Source organism: Stomoxys calcitrans, chromosome 2 (assembly GCF_963082655.1).
Source record: "Stomoxys calcitrans chromosome 2, idStoCalc2.1, whole genome shotgun sequence".
In the NCBI taxonomy this organism is placed as follows: domain Eukaryota; kingdom Metazoa; phylum Arthropoda; class Insecta; order Diptera; family Muscidae; genus Stomoxys; species Stomoxys calcitrans.
This window is the reverse complement of record NC_081553.1, coordinates 232923178-232943084: the sequence shown is the minus strand read 5'-3', so window position 1 is coordinate 232943084 and position 19907 is coordinate 232923178. Positions and strand designations below refer to the sequence as shown.

Sequence of the window (19907 nt, the reverse complement as noted above, 5' to 3'; positions counted from 1 at the left end):
GTCCGGGAAAGTAGGTCAGCACAACGTCATGAGCCACGATTCCGTTCAGAGCCCCCAAACACTCGGCTACGCCCTTCCACCTCATCGAACTTGAATCCAAGATATTGAAGGCCGCCATACTGTCCCCATATATCCGGGGTTTCGAAGGTTGCAAGTTCATCCTCCGGATCTTCTTTACGGCAAACGTAATGGCACAATCCTGTGCCTTTAAAATCGTGCACCCTGACTCCATCTTCAAGCCATCAGCGTAGACTAAAGTTTCATCCAACTCAAACACAGCATCCGCCTCATACTTCTCGCTTCCAGGAAAGCGGTCAACACAACGTCATGAGCCACAAGTCCGTTCGGGGTCCCCGAACACTCGGCTACGCCCTTCCACCTCATCGAACTTGAATCCAAGATATTGAGGCCGCCATACTGCCCTCATATATCCGGGGTTTCGAAAGTCGCAGGTCCATCCTGCAGAACTTCTTTACGGCAAGTGACACAGTCCTCTGCCTTAAAAATCGTGCACATTGACTCCATCTTGGAGCCATCAGTGAAGACTGAAGCCTCATCCAACTCAAACACAATATCCGCCTCATACTTCTCGCTTCCAGGAAAGTGAATCCGGTATAATTTCTCCCGTATCGGGGTCGGTGACAGGTACTCTGAGACCCTATTCAGCCCAGCACCTGTATCTTAGGCCTCCATCTGCCCAGCACCTGTATCCAAGGCCGAATCGGTCTCGGCGACAGTTAGTCTGAGACCCTATTCAGCCCAGCTCCTGTATCCAAGGCCTCCGCCTTCTATCAATATGTCAAGTTTTATCAGCCTAAGTGCTAACTTATCCGCTCAGATCCGAATATGGACATCAACAGGTTGCAAATTCAGGATCGTCTACAGACCCGCCTACGGGTCCCCGAGATCCCGACGCAGGCCAGTGTCTGTACTTTTCGAACATCCTTGGTCCGTATACACTTCGGGGCTCTATATCAGTGTCCAATATGTCAGCACTGGTCTTACAATGGCCGTGTACATGCAGTATATCATCTACCTAATAAACAGCCTTCTGCAGAAGTAGAAGTCGAACATCGCCTTTTGGCACCTTTTCTAAGTATTCCTTTTCCAGGACAGTTTCGAATCGAGCACTAGGCTTAGATATTTCGCCTTCCTTGGTAACTGCAGAGTGATCCCGTCCAAAGACCGAAATCTGAAACCCGGTATCTTATATCTCCTTGGGCTTGTCCTCAACCCATTTCACATAGCCCATCTCGATAGCCACCACAGCAAATCTTGCTAACCGTCAACAAAAATCCGCCTCGAATCAATTGGACGACGTAGTCCGGCGAAATTTTCCTGGTTTTAATTTTATTTAAATATGCCAACTATTCCTTTCGATAATTTTTAAACCACTGTTCCAGTACCATGGGCGAGGTCCCAAGTATATGTTTTGCAAAGCATCCGAGCTGAACGTAACAAAATGGATGAGAATTGAAGACAATTTTCCGCAAAACGTGACTAAAGAACCTAAGAACAGAGTAATGATGTTGGTCGTTCACTTATCCTGAATGAGAGTGAGAGGGTTTGAGGCTGAGGATATTCAACGAAGAGCAACTAATTACGCACTTAATGCCGTGCATAATACTTTGAGACATATTAAAACAGTTACTGCAACAACATCTAGGACAGTAGCAAGCTTTGGTAGAATGGGGGATGGCTCCGAAGGGTAAGTAAGGGTAGCAACATCCAATGTCTATCTATTCAGTGATGCCTGTATGTCTGGAAGATTATTTCTAAGCGCATGTAGGGGTACTTCTTCTTTTCTGTGTTTTCTGTTTTTTTGCCTGCGGGCTAATGTCGTCACCACCTTTCTGCCGTTGCCACTATTCTGGCCAAGTTTGCCATCGGTTTTTCTCTTTTGCTTTTTCTAGTTTTGGCACATGCACGCCAACTTGCGCAGACATAATGATGTTGTCTTAGAGGCAGGTTTTAGACAAAACAAGTAAATTACATTAATGGCAGGAAATAATTTACCTTAAGTACGCCATTGCGCATCTCTTGGCAAAGCTGTTACACTTCTAAGACAATTGATCCAGTTGTGCAAAGAGGGAAACAAAGTAGGTAATGTTCTGCAATTTAAAAATGAGAAGCATAAAAAATTGGAGATTTGTTTTTTTTTTTATTATCACTTGAGTTTTTTTTTCTAATTTGAAGGAAACCCTCATTAGCAGGTAAGGTTAGATTCTGCAGCAGCCATATTTGAAAGATTTCCTTAAATGGAGCATTTACGTTTATACTGATGGTTTATTTTACGCCAGATAAAATTGTATAATAGGCTGAAACTTTGTACGATAAAGTTTTTACTCAAATCGTTATTTGATCTTTTTAGGGATATTTGTTCAGGGATGTTTAGGAAGAATTGGCTTTTCTTTTGTCTAAACCTGTTTCGTTTTTATACTTACCACGTTAATTCGTTTCAAATAAATGAAATCTTCGATAAGTAAACTTCTTTCGTGAAAAGCTTGGACTTTGTTCAAGATGAAAGTTCTTTTTTTGCGATAAATTCTTGCAAGAATTTGTAACAAATAAAAAATTTTTTTTACCCTCATATGAGTAATTTTTTCGGGAAAAATATTACCAAACCATGTATGTGCCTTATAAATTCTTATTGTGTTTTCTTGTACCTGGCAGCCTTTTGTCTGTTGCTCTAATGTTGCATTCGACCGAACTACTCGAAATTCTGACAACTCTTTTCTCAGTCAAAAAAAAAAAGGAAAAAATGTTGTGTGTGAGAATATGTCTATTCCTTTGGTAAGCACAGAACAGCAATTATTTGCAAGTTCATGGGGTTGCTTGGGATTATTTTCTTGCGTACAAATACAGGTGTTGTTGTAGTGCAATAGTTTGAGTATTTTCGCCCATTACTACTCTGTACGCTCTGATACTCATTCTTTCTAGTAGGAGAGATACAAGAGAATACTCATTAGTCCCATTTGCCATTAAATAGTTGTGGGTTCTACATAAAAAGAATAGTCCTGCAACCGTAGGCGAAGTTGCTAAAAGGTTTACAATAAACAAAGTTAGTTATGTTGAATAATGCAACGTTTGGGGCTAACTTTTGATATGTTGAATTGAAAAGTTTCACACTTAGAAGCCCAAGAAGTCAAATCGGGAGATCAGATACATAAAAACATGGAGCGATTTGGCCCATTTACAATCATTACCAACCTACAATAATAAGAAGTAATGTAATGGCTAAATTGAATTAAAATGCCATGACTATCGGGAATATATATACTTTATGGGGTCTTTGACGTATATTTCGAGGTGTTACAAGCGGAATGACGAAATATGTATACTCCATAGCTAGGCTCTTGAAATTTTTCACAAATATTTCCCATGAGTATAGATCGTTTTTATACCCTCCACCAAAGGCGGTATACTAATTTCGTCATTCATGAGTCATGAGACCCCATAAAATATTTATATTCTTGATCGTCGTGACATTTTATGTCAATCTAGCCATGTCCGTCCATCAGTCCGTCAGTCTGTCGAAAGTATGCAAACTTTCGAAGGAGTAAACCTAGCCGCTGGAAATTTTGCACAAATACTTCTTATTAGTGTAGGTCGGTTGGGATTGTAAATGGGATATATCGGTCCACGTTTTGATATAGCTGTCATATAAACCGATCTAGGATTTTGACTTCTTGAGCCGCTAGAGGGCACAATTCTTATCCGATTTGGCTGAAATTTTTCATGAGGTGTTCAATTATGATTTCCAACAACTGCACTGAGTTTGGTTGAAATCGGTCTATAACCCGATATAGCTGTCATATAAACCTATCTGGGGTCTTGACTTCTTGAGCTTCTATGGGGCGCAATTCTTATCCGATTGGAATGAAATTTTGCATGACGTGGTTTGATGCTCTAATATCAGAGCAAATCTTTTCTTTTATTCTTTTTATACCCACCACCGAAGGATGGGGGTATATTCATTTTGTCACTTCGTTTGCAACACATCGAAATATCCATTTCCGACCTTATAAAGTATATATATTCTTGATCAGCTTAAAAATCTAAGACGATCTAGTCATGTCCGTCCGTCTGTCTGTTGAAATCACTCTACAGTCTTCAAAAATGGAGATATTGAGCTGAAACTTTGCACAGATTATTTTTTTATCCAGGTTAAGTTCGAAGATGGTCTATATCGGACTATATCTTGATATAGCCCCCATATAGACCGATCGGCCGATTTAGGGTCTAAGGCCCATAAAAGCCATATTTATTATCCGCTTTGGCTGAAAATTGGGAATTGAGTTGTGTTAGGCCCTTCGAAATCCTTCGCCAATTTGGCTCAGATCGGTCCAGATTTGGATATAGCTGCCATATAGACCGATCCTCCGATTTAGGGTCTTAGGCCCATTAAAGCCACATTTATTATCCAATTTTGCTGAAATTCAAGACAGAGAGTTGTGTTAGGCCCTTCGACATCCTTCGTCAATTTGGCTCAGATCGGTCCAGATTTGGATATAGCTGCCATATAGACCGATCCTCCGATTTAGGGTTTTAGGCCCATAAAAGGCGCATTTATTGTCCGATGTCGCTGAAATTTGGGTCAGTGAGTTAAGTTGAACCCCTTGACATTCTTCTGCATTGTGGCCCTAATCGGTCCAGATTTGGATATAGCTGCCATGTTGACCGATATCTCGAATTAAAGTCTTGGCCCCATAAAAGGCGCATTTATAATCCGATTTCACTGAAATTTGACACAGTGACTTATGTTAGACTAGTAAAAAGACCAATATTTTTTTATGCACAATTGAACAATGACTCGTACTTATCCAAACTTAACGCCTTTTTACTTGTTTTTGGTTATTCTTCAATACTTTAGTATATCTATGTTATGGCTGTGTTCTAACTCGACCCACTTACAAAATTCATTTTTGCCAGTTGTAAACAAACGCCTGCGAAATCATTGTCCTAACCAATTTTAATTTTCCTCAAACAAATAGATCCAACTAACAAAGTTTACAAAACTTACACTTTATTAATGCACTTAAATTTCATTCTCCTTTACAGGTGGCTAACAATACTGTTGTGTCAACAATGGTCCATGGTGGTGTTTGCTGAGTGCAATGCTGAGCCTCCTTTGCATTTGGATTTTGAACAACGAAGGCATTGTTAATTTAAACACGCCGACCGAAGAAGAATGCCAATCTAAAGTTGCTCATAAAATGCCACATTGCCTGTAGGCCTGCAGCAGATTATTCTGACGCAACACACTCATATTGTCTCTAACCTAACACACCTCGTCTCAAGAACAAAGCACAAGCACACATGAGTGTGAGTGCTTAACTGCTTGGAGGACACACCTGTAAGAGAAGAAAAGAAAAAAAAACGTAGAAAGGAAAGCACACAAAGGAAGCAGAAAGCAAAAAAAAAAAAAAGAATCAGCGAAAGCAACAACTGAATAAAAGCGGGGAAATCTTGTCATCGCAAAATCTAAAAAAAAATCTGGTTCCCAACAAATGTAGGCAATATCGAGTTTAAAACCTTACTCCAAGCCACTACCAACTTGGATGCAAAAAGTGTTTTTAAGGAAAACGTGAAAAGTTTTTACTGTTAGACTGTCGAATAAAGGCTTTAGCGAAATGTATCTCCCTGCCACACATATGGCATACAAGTGACGCACTGGTTGCACATGAATGTAAAGAAAAGGAGAAAACAGCAGCAGGAACAACAGCCACTTTTATCTCCTTGCATTCATCCAACTATCACAAAACCACGACCATAAAGATGTCAGTTTGATGCGTTTTCCGAGGAATATTCAGATTCCTGAGATGATGACGAAAATCGCAATGCGGCTGCAGAACTTTACAACCACCATCACCCCCTTGAGAAGAGCCATGCCGGAGTGCTGTTGTTTTCTGCATTTGAATGCCAGGAAGCCTCATACGAAGTGAAAGGGAGCAACCAAGACAAACAAAAACAGGGCTTAAAGAGACACAGAGAACACAGCTAAAAAGATCTTCCCGTTAAGTGGCCCTTGTAGAAGTGAAGAAAAAAGAAAATGCTAAGTGCTTAACGCGCTTCCAGCGAAGTAAAACTGAGCACACACAAACATTCTTACTCCACATATACATCCTACCACCCTGCGTATGAGTGTTGAGAGCAATTCACATGTGTAAGTGTATGTCAAGATTGGCAGCAGACAACCATACTAGAAAATATAATTGAAATTTTAAATGCCCTCTTTGGCTGACTGATAGGGAGGAGAGCAGCAAAGTGGGTGTTAGAGGGGGAGATAGAATAAAACATTCATAAATTCATGCAGCACAAAAAAAAGACTTGTGCAAAGACTTGAAGAGCAGCAACAACAATGCCGAAGAGAAATTTAATTAGAGCATAGACACAATGGCAGCAGCAGTAGCAGCCTAGCCTTTTCACGAGAACAACAGAAACATCAATCTCACCATAACAAAAGACAGAAAGAAACAACGATTTCTCTACTTTACTATAAGAGCAACAACAGCGAAACAATAAAATTCAAAACGACGTTGCAGCCAACCACCCACAACTTACGAAAATTGCCTTCAAGTCCACAAAAGCGGTTGCCTATGCAACCGATTGGCGTCTGAGGCATAATGACTATGTTGCATCATGGCATGCAACGACAACGACGCACCACACTGAGAGACGTCATACAATTTATCACACCTGCTGTACTGAAGAAGACCACCTCGCCGACCCGACTACAGCCCAAGCACAGTCGAAGAAAACTCAGTTGTTGCCCAACGACAAAAGACCCAAAGCACCAGCAGAGACGGCAGCAGCAGCAGTTGCTGCAACAACCTCAAACTCACCACCATCATCATCATCACAATCACAGTCACTACCACCTTCAACAGAAACGAATACCACTGCCCATAGCTTGGTTGTTGATTGTGATATGCGTGATGTCGGGGCCACACGGTAGCATTGTCTCGGCTTCATCCTTCTCCGCTATGAATGGTAATAGCAATACCAGTAGCAATAACAACAACAACAATAACAATTTAAGCTTAAGGACATCAGCTTTAATAGCAGCCGCCTCCACTACAACAACATCAACATCTTCCTCGTCGTCGTCGTCGTCATCATCAGCCGCCACATCGTCCTCCTCATCATCTTCCCTGATGACGGGGTCAAATGTAAATGCAGTCCCATCATTAGCTTTAACAGCAATAGGCGGGTCGGGTAGTTCTAGTTCCTCATCATCATTAACATCCTCATCGTCTTCGTCATCAGCAACATCCTCCTCCTCGTCCTCTTCGGGCTCATCGTTATCATCATCTTCATCGTCGTCGTCGTCGTCGTCATCATCATCGAATTCTCGCAGCAGTCGCCAGTACAGCAACAACAACAATAACCAACAACAACATGACCAATTGCCCTCACAACTTTCATCGCGTATTATCCACACACGCAACGGAGCCTTATCGGGCGTAATTGTACAATTAGATGGCCGCCATTTAGATCCGGTCGAAGCGTATCGCGGCATTCCGTATGCATCGCCACCTGTCGGTAATTTGCGATTTATGCCACCTGTATCGGCAGCCATGTGGTCAGGCGTCAGAAAGGCAGACAGGTAAGTTCATATACTCACTACAGGCAGCCCTTGCACATTTTACCAAGCCCACAAGCCAGTGTAACTTTTACAACCGATGTAAATTATGGTCTTTAGGCTTCACCATACATCCGTTTAAGTGAGCTAGCGAGCCAGAGTGTGTGTGTCGGTTTGTTTGTTTCAGTCAATGATTTAATGGGTATTGGTGTTCGCCTCTTGATAAAGTGAATCCAGTGGTAGCCTAATAATTCACCATTGCCTTTTTTCCACATTGGCAGAGAGAAGGATTGTTTTGGATTGGATTTGGTTTAAATTTGGAAACATCAGAGAATTGAAATACTAAAATACCCTATTTAAATAAACCAACAGTTTCAATAACCTTCCCTTCAATACCCAATACCCGTTTTTGAGGGAGTGGGGTGATCCTCTATACTTTAACATGAATTTGTATGCCAGATTCGTTATCTACTCCCGCACACTTTTCATTTGATACCCATATTATCGGTCCATTTTTGAGTTTGGGTGGTGTTTTTGGGGTAACGGGAGGGTAACGGGGAGGGTCCGCCCCCTTCCATCACCAATAAATTATAAAGCTTGTTTCTTCTTGCTGACCATATTTGTAATCTGCTCCTGAATGCCTTTCGTTTGAGTCCCATATTGTCATGATCGACAAATAAACCTATTTAAATGGATTATGGGGCTGGGGCGGCCCCCTAGGTACTTGGACCCAACTTTAATTATGAAATTCGTAGTCTAACCTTGAATACCTTTCATTTGAATCCCATATTGTCCCGATCGGTCCACTTTTATATTTGGTTAGTACTTTTGGGGTTAGGGGGAGGGTCCGTCCCCCTCCCCATTAAAAAATATTATATAGCCTATGTTTCGTTCCAGACCAAACTACACAATCTGTGAACATTTCAAGGTAATCGGTTAGGCCGTTTTTGAGTCTATACGGAACAAACAAACAAATACAAATTGAATTTTATATATAAGAGTTGAATACAAGTTTAAATCCGACCAACATATATATGGGAGCTATATTCAAATCTGAACCGAATTTTTCCAGTTTCAAAAAAACTCTAGGCCAAAAAGTGCCGATTTCAAATTTGTAGATGATCAGAAGAAAATTTTGACCTGAAATATGCTAACAAATTAACATGGACAGACAGACAGAGAGACAAGCAGACATAGCTAAATAAAAACCGATAGTGATTCCGAGACGATCCTTATACTTGTCAATGAGTCTATCTCTCTTGCTTCTGGGTATTACAACGACTTGTATTTTGTACACAAATTAATATGGACAGACAGATGGACGCACGGACGGACAAACAGACGGACAGACAGACGGAAAGACAGACGGAAAGACAGACGGACATACAGACGGACAGACAGAAGGAAAGACAGACGGACATACAGACGGACAGACAGACGGACAGACAGACGGACAGACAGACGGACAGACAGACGGACAGACAGACGGACAGACAGACGGACAGACAGACTGACAGACAGACGGACAGACAGACGGCCACACAGACGGACAGACAGACGGACAGACAGACGGACAGACAGACAGATAGACGGACAGACAGACGGACAGACAGACAGACGGATAGACAGACAGACAGACAGACGGACGGACATACAAACGGACAGACAAACGGACAGACAGACGGACAGGCAGACGGACAGACAGACAGACGGACAGACAGAAAGACAGACAGACAGGCTGACAGATAGACAAGCAGACAAACGGACAGACAGACGGACATATCTAAATCAAATCAGAAAGTGATTCTGAGTCGATCGGTGTACCTATCAATGAGTCTATCACCTTGTGGGTGTTTCAAACAAATGCACTAAGTTATAATATCATGTACCACAGTAGTTGCGCAGCATATAACATTTGTCCTATGTGTATACAGACGATATTTTCTCCCACCGAATCGCTTCTTCATTCTTAAAAGAAATGTCTCAATTAGACAATTATATACAGCAACCCCAGAAGGAAGAATGAAAAAATTACTTTTCTCATCACATCGCATATTAAAATAAACGAAATGATTTCTTGTATTTAGAATTTAATTTAGGTTTATATTAGTTTAACCGTCAGCTAAAGGAATTTAATTGAATTTTAGAAATTAAAGTTGAAGTCGTACGATTTGTATTTTTAGCCCACAACCACTCACAAACAGTAGCACCACCACAAGAGTTTGCCAACAGCATCTGCACGAAATGGTATGGTGCAATTCCAAAAATGAATTGTGCTGCTCCAAATGAGATTTCTGTTATTAATTTCCCTGGAACATTTTCATTTTGGGGAAAGCACAAAATGCCCTGGGCGCTTTGGGGAAAAATAAGAGCTTATGATTGTGCGTGTGCATGCTGTGTCTTGAGTGCAGAGTTGTCATCATTGCCACAACACACAGGATTGCGAAATACTCAAACTACAATTATTTGCCAGTTATTAAGAATATTATTAACATGAATCTGGAATATGATGGGAATGAATTTTCACAAGCAGTTGCCCTGATGTACTGCAAAGCAAGAATTCTAGCTAAAGAACCACACTTAAATAATTTTAATTTTCTACAAAATATTTTGTGCCCTACCATAAAAAGAATATTTTATTGAAAAGCATGAACATAACTTGCGTTGCGGTCCATTAAATAATCAATTAAATATTTGGTTGACAAATTTTTTCACAGCTTGTGACTCTGTAATTACATTCTTTCTTCTGTCAGTTATCAGCTGTTACTTTTAGCTTGCTTTAGAAAAAAAGTGTAAAAAAGTATATTTGATTAAAGTTCATTCTAAGTTTTAATAAAAATGCATTTACCTTCCTTTAAAAAAAATTGCAATTACTTTTTGGGCAACCCAATAGTAAAAAAATATAATTTGTACTTGTGGGATGAAGAATGTGTTGCCATATGTCTAGGCACGCGCCCAACTCTTAGTGAAGAATTTGGTTGAATTGGAGCAATTTTTCTTCATTTAAAAAACCTACTAGTAGGGCGAAGTATTTGGAGGGGATGTTACATTTTGCTATCTTCTTCAGTTTTTCTTACCACAGGTATGAAATTTTGAGATTTATGTAGCAGTTTCCTCCAGCTTATATAGTTGACACACCCTGGGTAGTTTGTGGACAACGACGTACCTAAAAATCACCAAGATTTGTGTCAGTGAGTGAAGGATCGAGTTCAACGAAATCTACGCCGTAGTGGCAATAAAATAGTTTAAGATCTGAAAATATTCCGTGAAACAATGCAACATATAATGCGGTCTCAAGTTTCAAAAGGTACACAATCTTACACCAAAGCAAAAAAAAAATGTATACTCGAAAGACTAAAAGAGTTGGTGCGCTTGCACGAATATTGTGAACATCGTCTTCTTTGACTTGAAGGACAATTCATAAACACAAATATAATACGAACGGCATCCGAAGTAATTATTCATTTCAAGTAATGTTATGGAGAGCTGTGAGCGACAAACTCTAACCAAAACTCTTACAAAACTCAAACCAAACTCAAGCCAAATAGGATAAAACCTAAGGCTTCTAGAGACTCTAGAAACCGAATACCGTTATTCGTTCGACCACTATTGCGATTACGACAGACGGGCGCACATAGTTAGATCGACTCAGAATGTCAAGACGATCAAAAATATGTACACCTTATTAGCTGGACCAATCTCGCTACGCTGCGCCTTCTTTCACTCTCCAATATATTTTATTTGAGCTCTCTATTATCGAACGGTCCCTCAAACGTTTCACTCTGAATGTGGTTATCCAATTCGTGCTCTACTCCATTTCATTGCAATCTCATATTGCCATGGTAGGTTAATATGTTCGGTTTGGTGATGTTTAAGAGGTGGGATGGACACCCAGACTCATGACCCTGAAAATAGATAACATATTCGAGCTCTACACCCAAATACTGTTCATTTGAGCCACATATTGCCATGGTAGGTAAATATATCAGGTTTGGGTTTTTTTGGCATAGGGCGGCCCTGAAAAATTTACTTTCATTGGATACCAGATATGCTTTCTATTATCAACACATTATGGGCCCAAAACCTTAAATCGAGAGATCGGTCTATATGGCAGCTATATTCAAATCTGTACCGATCTGAGCAAAATTGAAGAAGGACGTGAAAGCGCCTAACTAAACTCACTGTCACAATAAATGCATCTTTTATGGCCCCAAAACCTTAAACCTAGATATCGGTCTATACGGCAGCTATATTTAAATCTGGACCGATCTGGCAAAAATTGCACAAGTATGTCAAGGGGCTTAACATAACTCACTGTCCCAAATTTCGACGACATTGGACAATAAATGAGCATTTTATGGGCCCAAAACCTTAAATCAAGAAATCGGTCTATATGGCAGCTATATCCAAATCTGTACTGACCTGGGCCAAATTGACGAAGGATGTCGATGGGCCTAACACAATTCACTGTCCCGAATTTCATCAAAATCGGATAATAAATATGGCTTTTGTGGGCCTAAGAACTTTAATCAGAGGATCAGTCTATATGACAGCTATATCCAAATCTTAACGAAGGAAATCGAAGGGCCCAACACAACTCACCATCCCAAATTTCAACGAAATCGGATAATAAATGTGGCTTTTATGGGCCTAAGACCCTAAATCGGCGGATCGGTCTATATGGAGGCTATATCAAGATATAGTCCGATATAGACCATCTTCGAACTTTACCTGCTTATGGACAAAAAAAGAATCTGTACAAAGTTTCAGCTCAATATCTCTATTTTTAAGGACTGTAGCGTGATTTCAACAGACAGACGGACGGACATGTCTAGATCGTCTAAGATTTTTACGCTGATCAAGAATATATATACTTTGTAGGGTCGGAAATGGATATTTCGATGTGTTTCAAACGGAATGACAAAATGAATATACCCCCATCCTTCGGTGGTGGGTATAAAAACATTTCAATTTAAATTCCATATTGCCATGATTGGCCAATCTATCCAGTTTGGGGGTTTTGAGTCAGGTACCACACTCCAAATTTTAGTATTTGGGTTAGTGTAAGAGTGCAAACAAAATTTCGTTTGGATCGCCATACTCATTTCTGAGACCTGGCATATGGTAAGTCCGCCTCCTTCAGATTTCACAGAATGAAGTACCCTATTTTCGCCAAGGAGGAGAGTACGCCCCCTTAAGATTTCACAGAATGAAGTACGCTATTTTCGACAAGGGACCATCCTGCTTCATCTGTGAAATATTCAAGAAAATCCCTTTTTGAGTCTACACAGAACAAACAAGCATAAACTTTTTTTTATATATAAGAAGAAAGGAGAATGGGTCTCAGACCAAAATATCGAAAAGTTACAAACGGATGACTTGATGCGTTTGCCAGTTTGAATGCGCTGAAGAAATCCATTATTAAGAAATGCACTCGCGATTTGACCGACTCAGAGCAATGGTGTAGGCAAAAGGTGGTCAGATAGAGCAAAAGAGATTATATGCTGAAATGTGAGTTACCTCTAAACATTTTTAACATTTTGGTCATTAGAAAATGTTTTCACACTCAAAAAATTTGGTTTTTTAAGTTGGTAGCACATTTTAAGGTGTCAGCTAACCTGTATGCCCCTAAGATTATGCAAGTGTGGTATCGTACCGCTAGCTCTTTTGGTTGCGAAAACTGGTCGTTGACATACCGTCCGGGCTGTTATAGTCCAGTTCTCGGTACCTGGGTCCTCAATAAAGACCCCCAGACCGAGTTCTGTTCTCTACCTTACCATATACCATGAACTTACATAAAGCAATACCAGAGCCCCGTCAACCCAAGACCGTGCTGGCAACAGTGTCTGACACTATCCCTCAAGTGTCGTCTCAGACACGCGATGCGAAATCCATCCAAATTTTCAATTGGCACCTCGATAACGGAGTATCATGCGATGGTATGGCCTCCTCTTACCTCATATCTATGTACTCCCCCATCGACTCGAGTCTTATAGCTATGTCTGACTTATATTTAGTCTATGAGTCAGACATCCAGAATCCCACCATAATTCTTTACATTTTAATATATTTTTTATATAAATTCCTCTTACTGCTCATGGATGGTGCTACTACGTTTCATGGGAAGTAAATCACCAACTAGGTGCAAAAGACAGATATTTAGAGTAATATTAAGTCAACTCGGTCCGTTTTTTTTAGCCTTTCCTGAATTCCATTTTTTGGCACGCTGTTGGGCACGATATATTGTGACCGGTAAAGCAGAAAAGCTCAGTAAACGACACTCGGGCAGCTCAATCATAAACGAAGTGTAAAATTCCCGACATAAACTCTTGTTCGTAGTTGGCATGCTCCTCCACATAAATACTCATTTGGTTAAGTCTTTAATGGACAGCATCTTGATGCGTCTAATGGATGCCATGGATTTTGGCTGGTCTGGTCTTGTCTTCCTTTTTTATTTCTTTTGCTTGATTCGCTTGAAATTGGTTGTTGCACCCTTTCAATTACAAGTTTTAGTACCTAAAGAACCCCCTCGTCCCCTTTCCCAGTGTTTGGACACAGTGCATGGTTTAGCCATAAAAAGGAAACTTGGAGTTAACGACTGTTCTAATAAAATCTTAATGAATGCGTTCGTAAAAAAAAACTGACTGCCAAGGAAATGGCCGCCACTTTCATAAGCCCATCTCCTGACTCTGTTATGGTTAGGCCTCCTACAGAGCAGCACAGCCTGTTAAAAAATTCACTTTGGGGCAGTGGAAAACAAGACTTAACGCTGAAATTTCTTGCCATCAAGAAATATGAAAATTGTCTGTTCATCGCATCAAATTATGCGTTGAAATGAAAAAGGCGTAGAGCCTTAATCTTTTGCTGAACTCAGTTGCGGTATTGCCATCCCCATACAGCCCTAAGCATTGACTCGGTGTAAAAGTGGAAAAAAGTAATACAAACATCTAGGCTTCCAAGGTGGGCACGGGGGGCGGGGATGGTGGTGGGCAAGCGCATGTTGAAAGTGGTGGATGGCTCTGTCTTGGCTGCTGTTACAAAATAATGAGATTTCAAGAGTTTTGTGGCTGGCGCGCAGAAAGCAATTTGCAATGCAGAAATTGAACAAAGTGTAATGTAATATGGGGCAAAATTAAAATGATTTTTAAATTGAATTGAATTTCATTAGGCTGCGCAACCACCTGAAAGATAGACTAGCCCTACTCGAATGTAATAAAATGTTCCCTCAATGACCGCCTTGCTAGCAGCCGAGAAACAAATATTCAAAATTTATTTTAGGTTTTGGTCTATCTTCTGACAATTGAGTGCATTTAATTTGAACAATTTAGCCGTAATGAGAATATTAACGCAAACCCGTATTTAACTCATTTTCAAAGTTTCAAATTCGAAAATTGCCATGTAGTCCAGATGGGATTACACCAGCCAGGTCGGTTAATGTTTATTTATGCACCTAGGTGGATAGAAGGTGGCCATAACTCGTGAGTCTATTTTTTATACCCACCGCCGAGGGTGAGGTACACCAAAGGAAAAATTGATACCAACGGTATTGAGAGTATATGGTATTGTTGTGGCATTAATTCACGGTGTTAATTCGACATTTTTGACCCTTCAAAGTCATAAAAGTCTAAAACCCCCTAGCCAAATCTGTACATCTGTCTGTCATCAGCAACAGCTGGACACTTATTTCTTATCAATGAATGTTATCCTATTAGAGTTTTACTCAAATGATGAGGGATCTTATTTTCATTTCCGTGTCCAAACTGCGTACACAGAGCGACAGCACATTGGAAAAAAAGTTTTACACGGCCAAAAACTTCAAAAATGTCTGATGCAACCTAAGGGGATAACAATTGTTAAACATTTTTATACCCTCCACATTAGGATGGGGGTGTACTAATTTCGTCATTCTGTTTGTAACAGCTCGAAAGTATATATGTATTCTTGATCGCCATGTCATTTTAAGTCGATCTAGTCATACTGTGCTTACAATAGTTAAATCGGTCCATAACCTGATATAGCTGCCTTATACACCGATCTGGGGTCCTGACTTCTTGAGCCTCTACAGGGAGCAATTCGTGTCCGATTTGGCTGAAATATTGCATGACGTGTTTTGTTATGACTTCCAACAACTGTGCTAACAATAGTTCAAATCGGTCCATAACCTGATATAGCTGCTATATAAACTGATATGGGATCTTGACTTCTTGAGACTTTCAAGGGCGCAAGTATTATCCGATTTGACTGAAATTTTGTACAACGGTTTCTCCCATTAACATACGTGTCGAAAATGGCATGAATCGGTTTATAGCCTAATACAGCTCCCATATAAACCGATCTCCCTATTTTACTTCTTCGGCCCCTAAAGAGCGCAATTCTTGTTAGATTTGGCTGAAATTTTACACAATGACTTCTACTATGGTCTCCAATAATCAGTTTAACTATGATCCGAAATGAACCATAACTTGATGTTGTTCTTTTCTTTTGCCCTTTGTTTGTCCAAAACGAGATACCGTTTCAAGAGCTTGTCAAATGCGATCCATGGTGGAGGGTATATAAGATTCGGCCCGGCTGAACTTAGCACGCTCTTACTTGTTACATATACAGGTTATGTACCGATTCGAACCATACTAAGCACAGTTATTTGAAATCACAACAAAACACTTAATGAAAAATTTCAGTAAAATTGTATAGGAATTGCGCCCTCAAGAAGTCAAGACCCCAGATCCCCAGATGGTTCACCGATTTGAACCATACTGGTCTTTGTTGGTCATAATAAAACACATCACGTGAAATTTCAGCCAAATTGGATAAGAATTGAATTAAGCCGCTAGAGGGCGGCTTAAGAAGTCAAGATCCAAGATCGGTTTATATGACAGCTATATAAAAAAAGGGCCGATATGGCCCATTTAAATCCCAACCGACCTACACTGATATGAAGTATTTGTAAACAAGTAAAAAGGCGTTAAGTTCGTCCGGGCCGAACTTTGGATACCCACCACCTCGGGTATATATGTAAACCACCTTTCATCAAAATTCGCTGAAAATTTCGTACCTTATGTCCCATATCAGTTATATCCAAATATGTTCCGATTTGGACCAAATACTAATAAGTACACTAGCTATATCTAAAAATAAACCAATCTCAAATTTCAGTGAAATCGGATTATAAATGCGCCTTTTATGGGGCCAAGACTTTAAATCGAGATATCGGTCTACATGGCAGCTATATCCAAATCTGGACGGATTTGGGCCAAGTTGCAAAAGAATGTCGAAGAGCGTAACACAAAACACTGTCCCAAATTTCGGCGAAATCGGACAATAAATGCCTCTTTTATGGGCGCAAAAGCTTAAATCGAGAGATCGGTCAATATGGCAGCTATATTCAAATCTTGACCAATCTAGCCAAAATTAAAGAAGGACGTTGAAGAGCCTAACCAAACTCACTGTCTCAAATTTCAGCGACATCGGACAATAAATGCGTCTTTTATGGCCCCAAAATCTAAAACCTAGATATCGGTCTATATGGCAGCTATATCCAAATCTGGACCGATCTGTGCGATATTGCAGAAGTATGTCAAGGGCTTAACTTAACTCACTATCCCAAATTTCGGCGACATCGGACAATAAATGAGCATTTTATGGGCCCGAAACCGTAAATCAAGAAATCGGTCTATATGGCAGCTATATCCAAATCTGGACCGATCTGAGCCAAATTAACGAAGGATGTCGATGGGCCTAACACAACTCACTGCCCCAAAATTTAAGCAAAATCGGATAATAAATGTGGCTTTTATGGGCCTAAGACCCTAAATCGGCGGATCGATCGAAGATATAGTCCGATATAGCCCATCTTCGAACTTAACCTGGTTATGGACAAAAAAATATTTGTGAAAAGTTTCAGCTCAATATCTTTATTTTTGAAGACTGTAGCGTGATTTCAACAGATAGACAGACAGACGGACGGACATGTCTAGATCGTATTAGATTTTAACCCTGATCAAGAGTATATATACTTTATAGGGTCGGAAATGGATATTTCGATGTGTTGCAAACGGAATGACAAAATGAATATAGCCCCATCCTTCGGTGGTGGGTATACAAATTTCAAGCGACTAGCTTTACTCCTTCGAAAGTTGGCATGCTTTCGATAGACGGACGGACGGACGGAAATGGCTAGATCGACTTAAAATGTAATGCCGATTAAGATTTCATGGGGTATTAGACGAATATTTCGAGGTGTTGCAAACGTAATGGCGAAATTAGCGTACCCCTTTCCTATTGCTCTAAACCACTGCTGAACTATTGTTGCCCTCAACGAATTCATAGTAAATTAAAAAATTTCCTAGACCTTGTATTTTCCAGGAGCACACCTCGCTTAAGTTTCCTTTTTAACAAGCCCTAACAAATACTTTTATGTTCCAATTAAAAGTAGAGAAATGTGATATCAAACTTAAGATTACATTCCAACCCATAAAGAAGGCCATAGCCATTTTGTGCCATACTTTTTGGGGCAATAAAACTAGAAAAACCGTTCTTGGTGAACTCGTCGTTGGGCAATGTTAATAACCCAAGAATATGGTTAATATTCAACGACGATGTGCTAAATAAAATATGACGCCATAACACCTTAAACTATGTCCTGATTTTATGGGCAATTTACAAATATGCACCCCTCTCCCCACCACACTATGCGGAGACATACACACATTTTGGCCCTTGTTGTTGTTGTTGTTAGTCCTTTGGGTCCTGGGGTGTTCTGATATATAAAAATGCCTATCAAAAAAATTGTCGTCACCATATAAACTGTTTGAGATGGCAATGGCGAAGATGAAAATGCCCACCTAAATGTAGAATTAAGAATAGCCTGCCGGTTTATATATGACCACGCGTTCAAGTGATAACAAAACTTTTTGGTTAATTGTCCTTTTGGCCAGGTTGCTAAACCAAATTAGCACCTACCAAGTATGAGCACTTGAATTTTATAGTTGCAACAGCAACAACAAAGACCCATTAATATTTATTAGCTTTTAAAGTTACACCAAAACTCATTTCCCTTCATTCATTGTGCATTTTGGGCATTAATTAACTCATGAATATGAACGCTTTTTGGAGGGAATGGTGTGTTGGCGCTAACCCCAAAAGAAATGACCCATAGGTGGTGAATGGTGTATTATGGTGAGAGGTGGAGGCGTCATTAAAGGACCCTCAAATGGCTGGCAGGTGTTACCCAGCTGGTTGACTTACACCCGGCGCTGGTGTTTGTTGGCCATTGTTGTTTTGAAAAATGCATGATACTTAACAAAATTCATCATAAATACCTTTTTGTCTTTTTTTTCTTTTTGCTGGGCTGTTTTGTCAAGTTTCAGTTAAGTTTGTGGCCTTCTTAACCCCATGCTGTCCTCGTTTTGGTCATTCATCTTCGTTTTTCTTTGTTTAACTAATTTTTTGTTTGGTGTTTTTTGATACCTCTGCTGATGTATCTCCTCTTTTGACAGGGCCTGAGTTATTTGTTACTTTTTTCCTGACATATATTTGCTGATTATACTTCCACCCCCTTCAAGTCATCACTCGACCTTTTCCTCCCCCTCCCCCTCCACCGCTCGGCAGGAACTTATGTGGCAAGAGGGAATTTTTGGGGATTTGCGTTATGAAGAGGAGAATGCTAAGGATTGGATAAAACTTTGTCATTGGCTTGGGGACCTGTTTCTTTGGTCCTTTCCCTGGCATGGCAGAGCAAGGAGTTGGCAGAGGGTGCAAATTAACCTTACCGACAAAATGTTTTAAATACTTTGGGTTCTCGGTTCAGCAGCCCTGCCTTCTTGGTTACTTTTGCTTTGTTTTGTTTTTTTAAGCTCATTTTTGGTATGTTCAGAGAGTTTATTTAAATCCAAAAGAAAAGTCTTCAGTCTTTTGTATTGGTGCTTCTTTTAGATCTTCCCCTTAATGTCTTCTTTCTTTGATATTCTCTTTGTCTGCCATTAGGTGGTGTGTAAGACGAATTTTGATTTTTTATAACCCTTTCAAAACAAAGAAGGGGCGAAAAGCAAGAAAAACTTGAAAAAAAAAAATTTGTTAGTATAATTGTGTTTTAGTTGACATTTACATAAATTTAATTAAGTCTTTGATAGAAAAATAAAATCCACGTGCGTTTTTCGTTTTCCTGAGACTATGTTCTTCTAAGAACATGGCTAATGCCAAAGGTTTTCCAAATGAAGTTGTACAAATGTCAGGGTTGTTGTTTTGTCTTTCTTTATACTTTCTACAAAATAAAGAAAAACCTACAAAAAGGTAGACAATTTTTCATCTCAATGAATTTCAATCA

At 40.0% G+C, this 19907-nt stretch overlaps 1 protein-coding gene and 1 long non-coding RNA gene across 3 annotated transcripts in view; one reads left to right on the top strand and one right to left on the bottom strand.

The window, feature by feature from the left end:
* The window catches only part of LOC106094073 (neuroligin-4, Y-linked), a 368403-nt gene that overhangs the window by 219557 nt on the left and 128939 nt on the right, over nt 1–19907 (top strand). For both annotated transcript variants that reach the window (XM_059363690.1, XM_059363691.1), the window contains one exon: nt 5062–7609. In XM_059363690.1, the coding sequence (XP_059219673.1) occupies nt 6627–7609 (983 nt within the window). In that variant the 5' untranslated portion in view covers nt 5062–6626. The remainder of the gene's footprint in view (nt 1–5061; nt 7610–19907) is intronic.
* On the bottom strand, nt 5282–19647 carry LOC131995269 (uncharacterized). The gene is made up of 3 exons (XR_009397337.1): nt 19354–19647; nt 18904–19247; nt 5282–5354 (listed from the first exon to the last, which is right to left on the bottom strand). It is a non-coding gene; the product is annotated as an uncharacterized LOC131995269 (long non-coding RNA).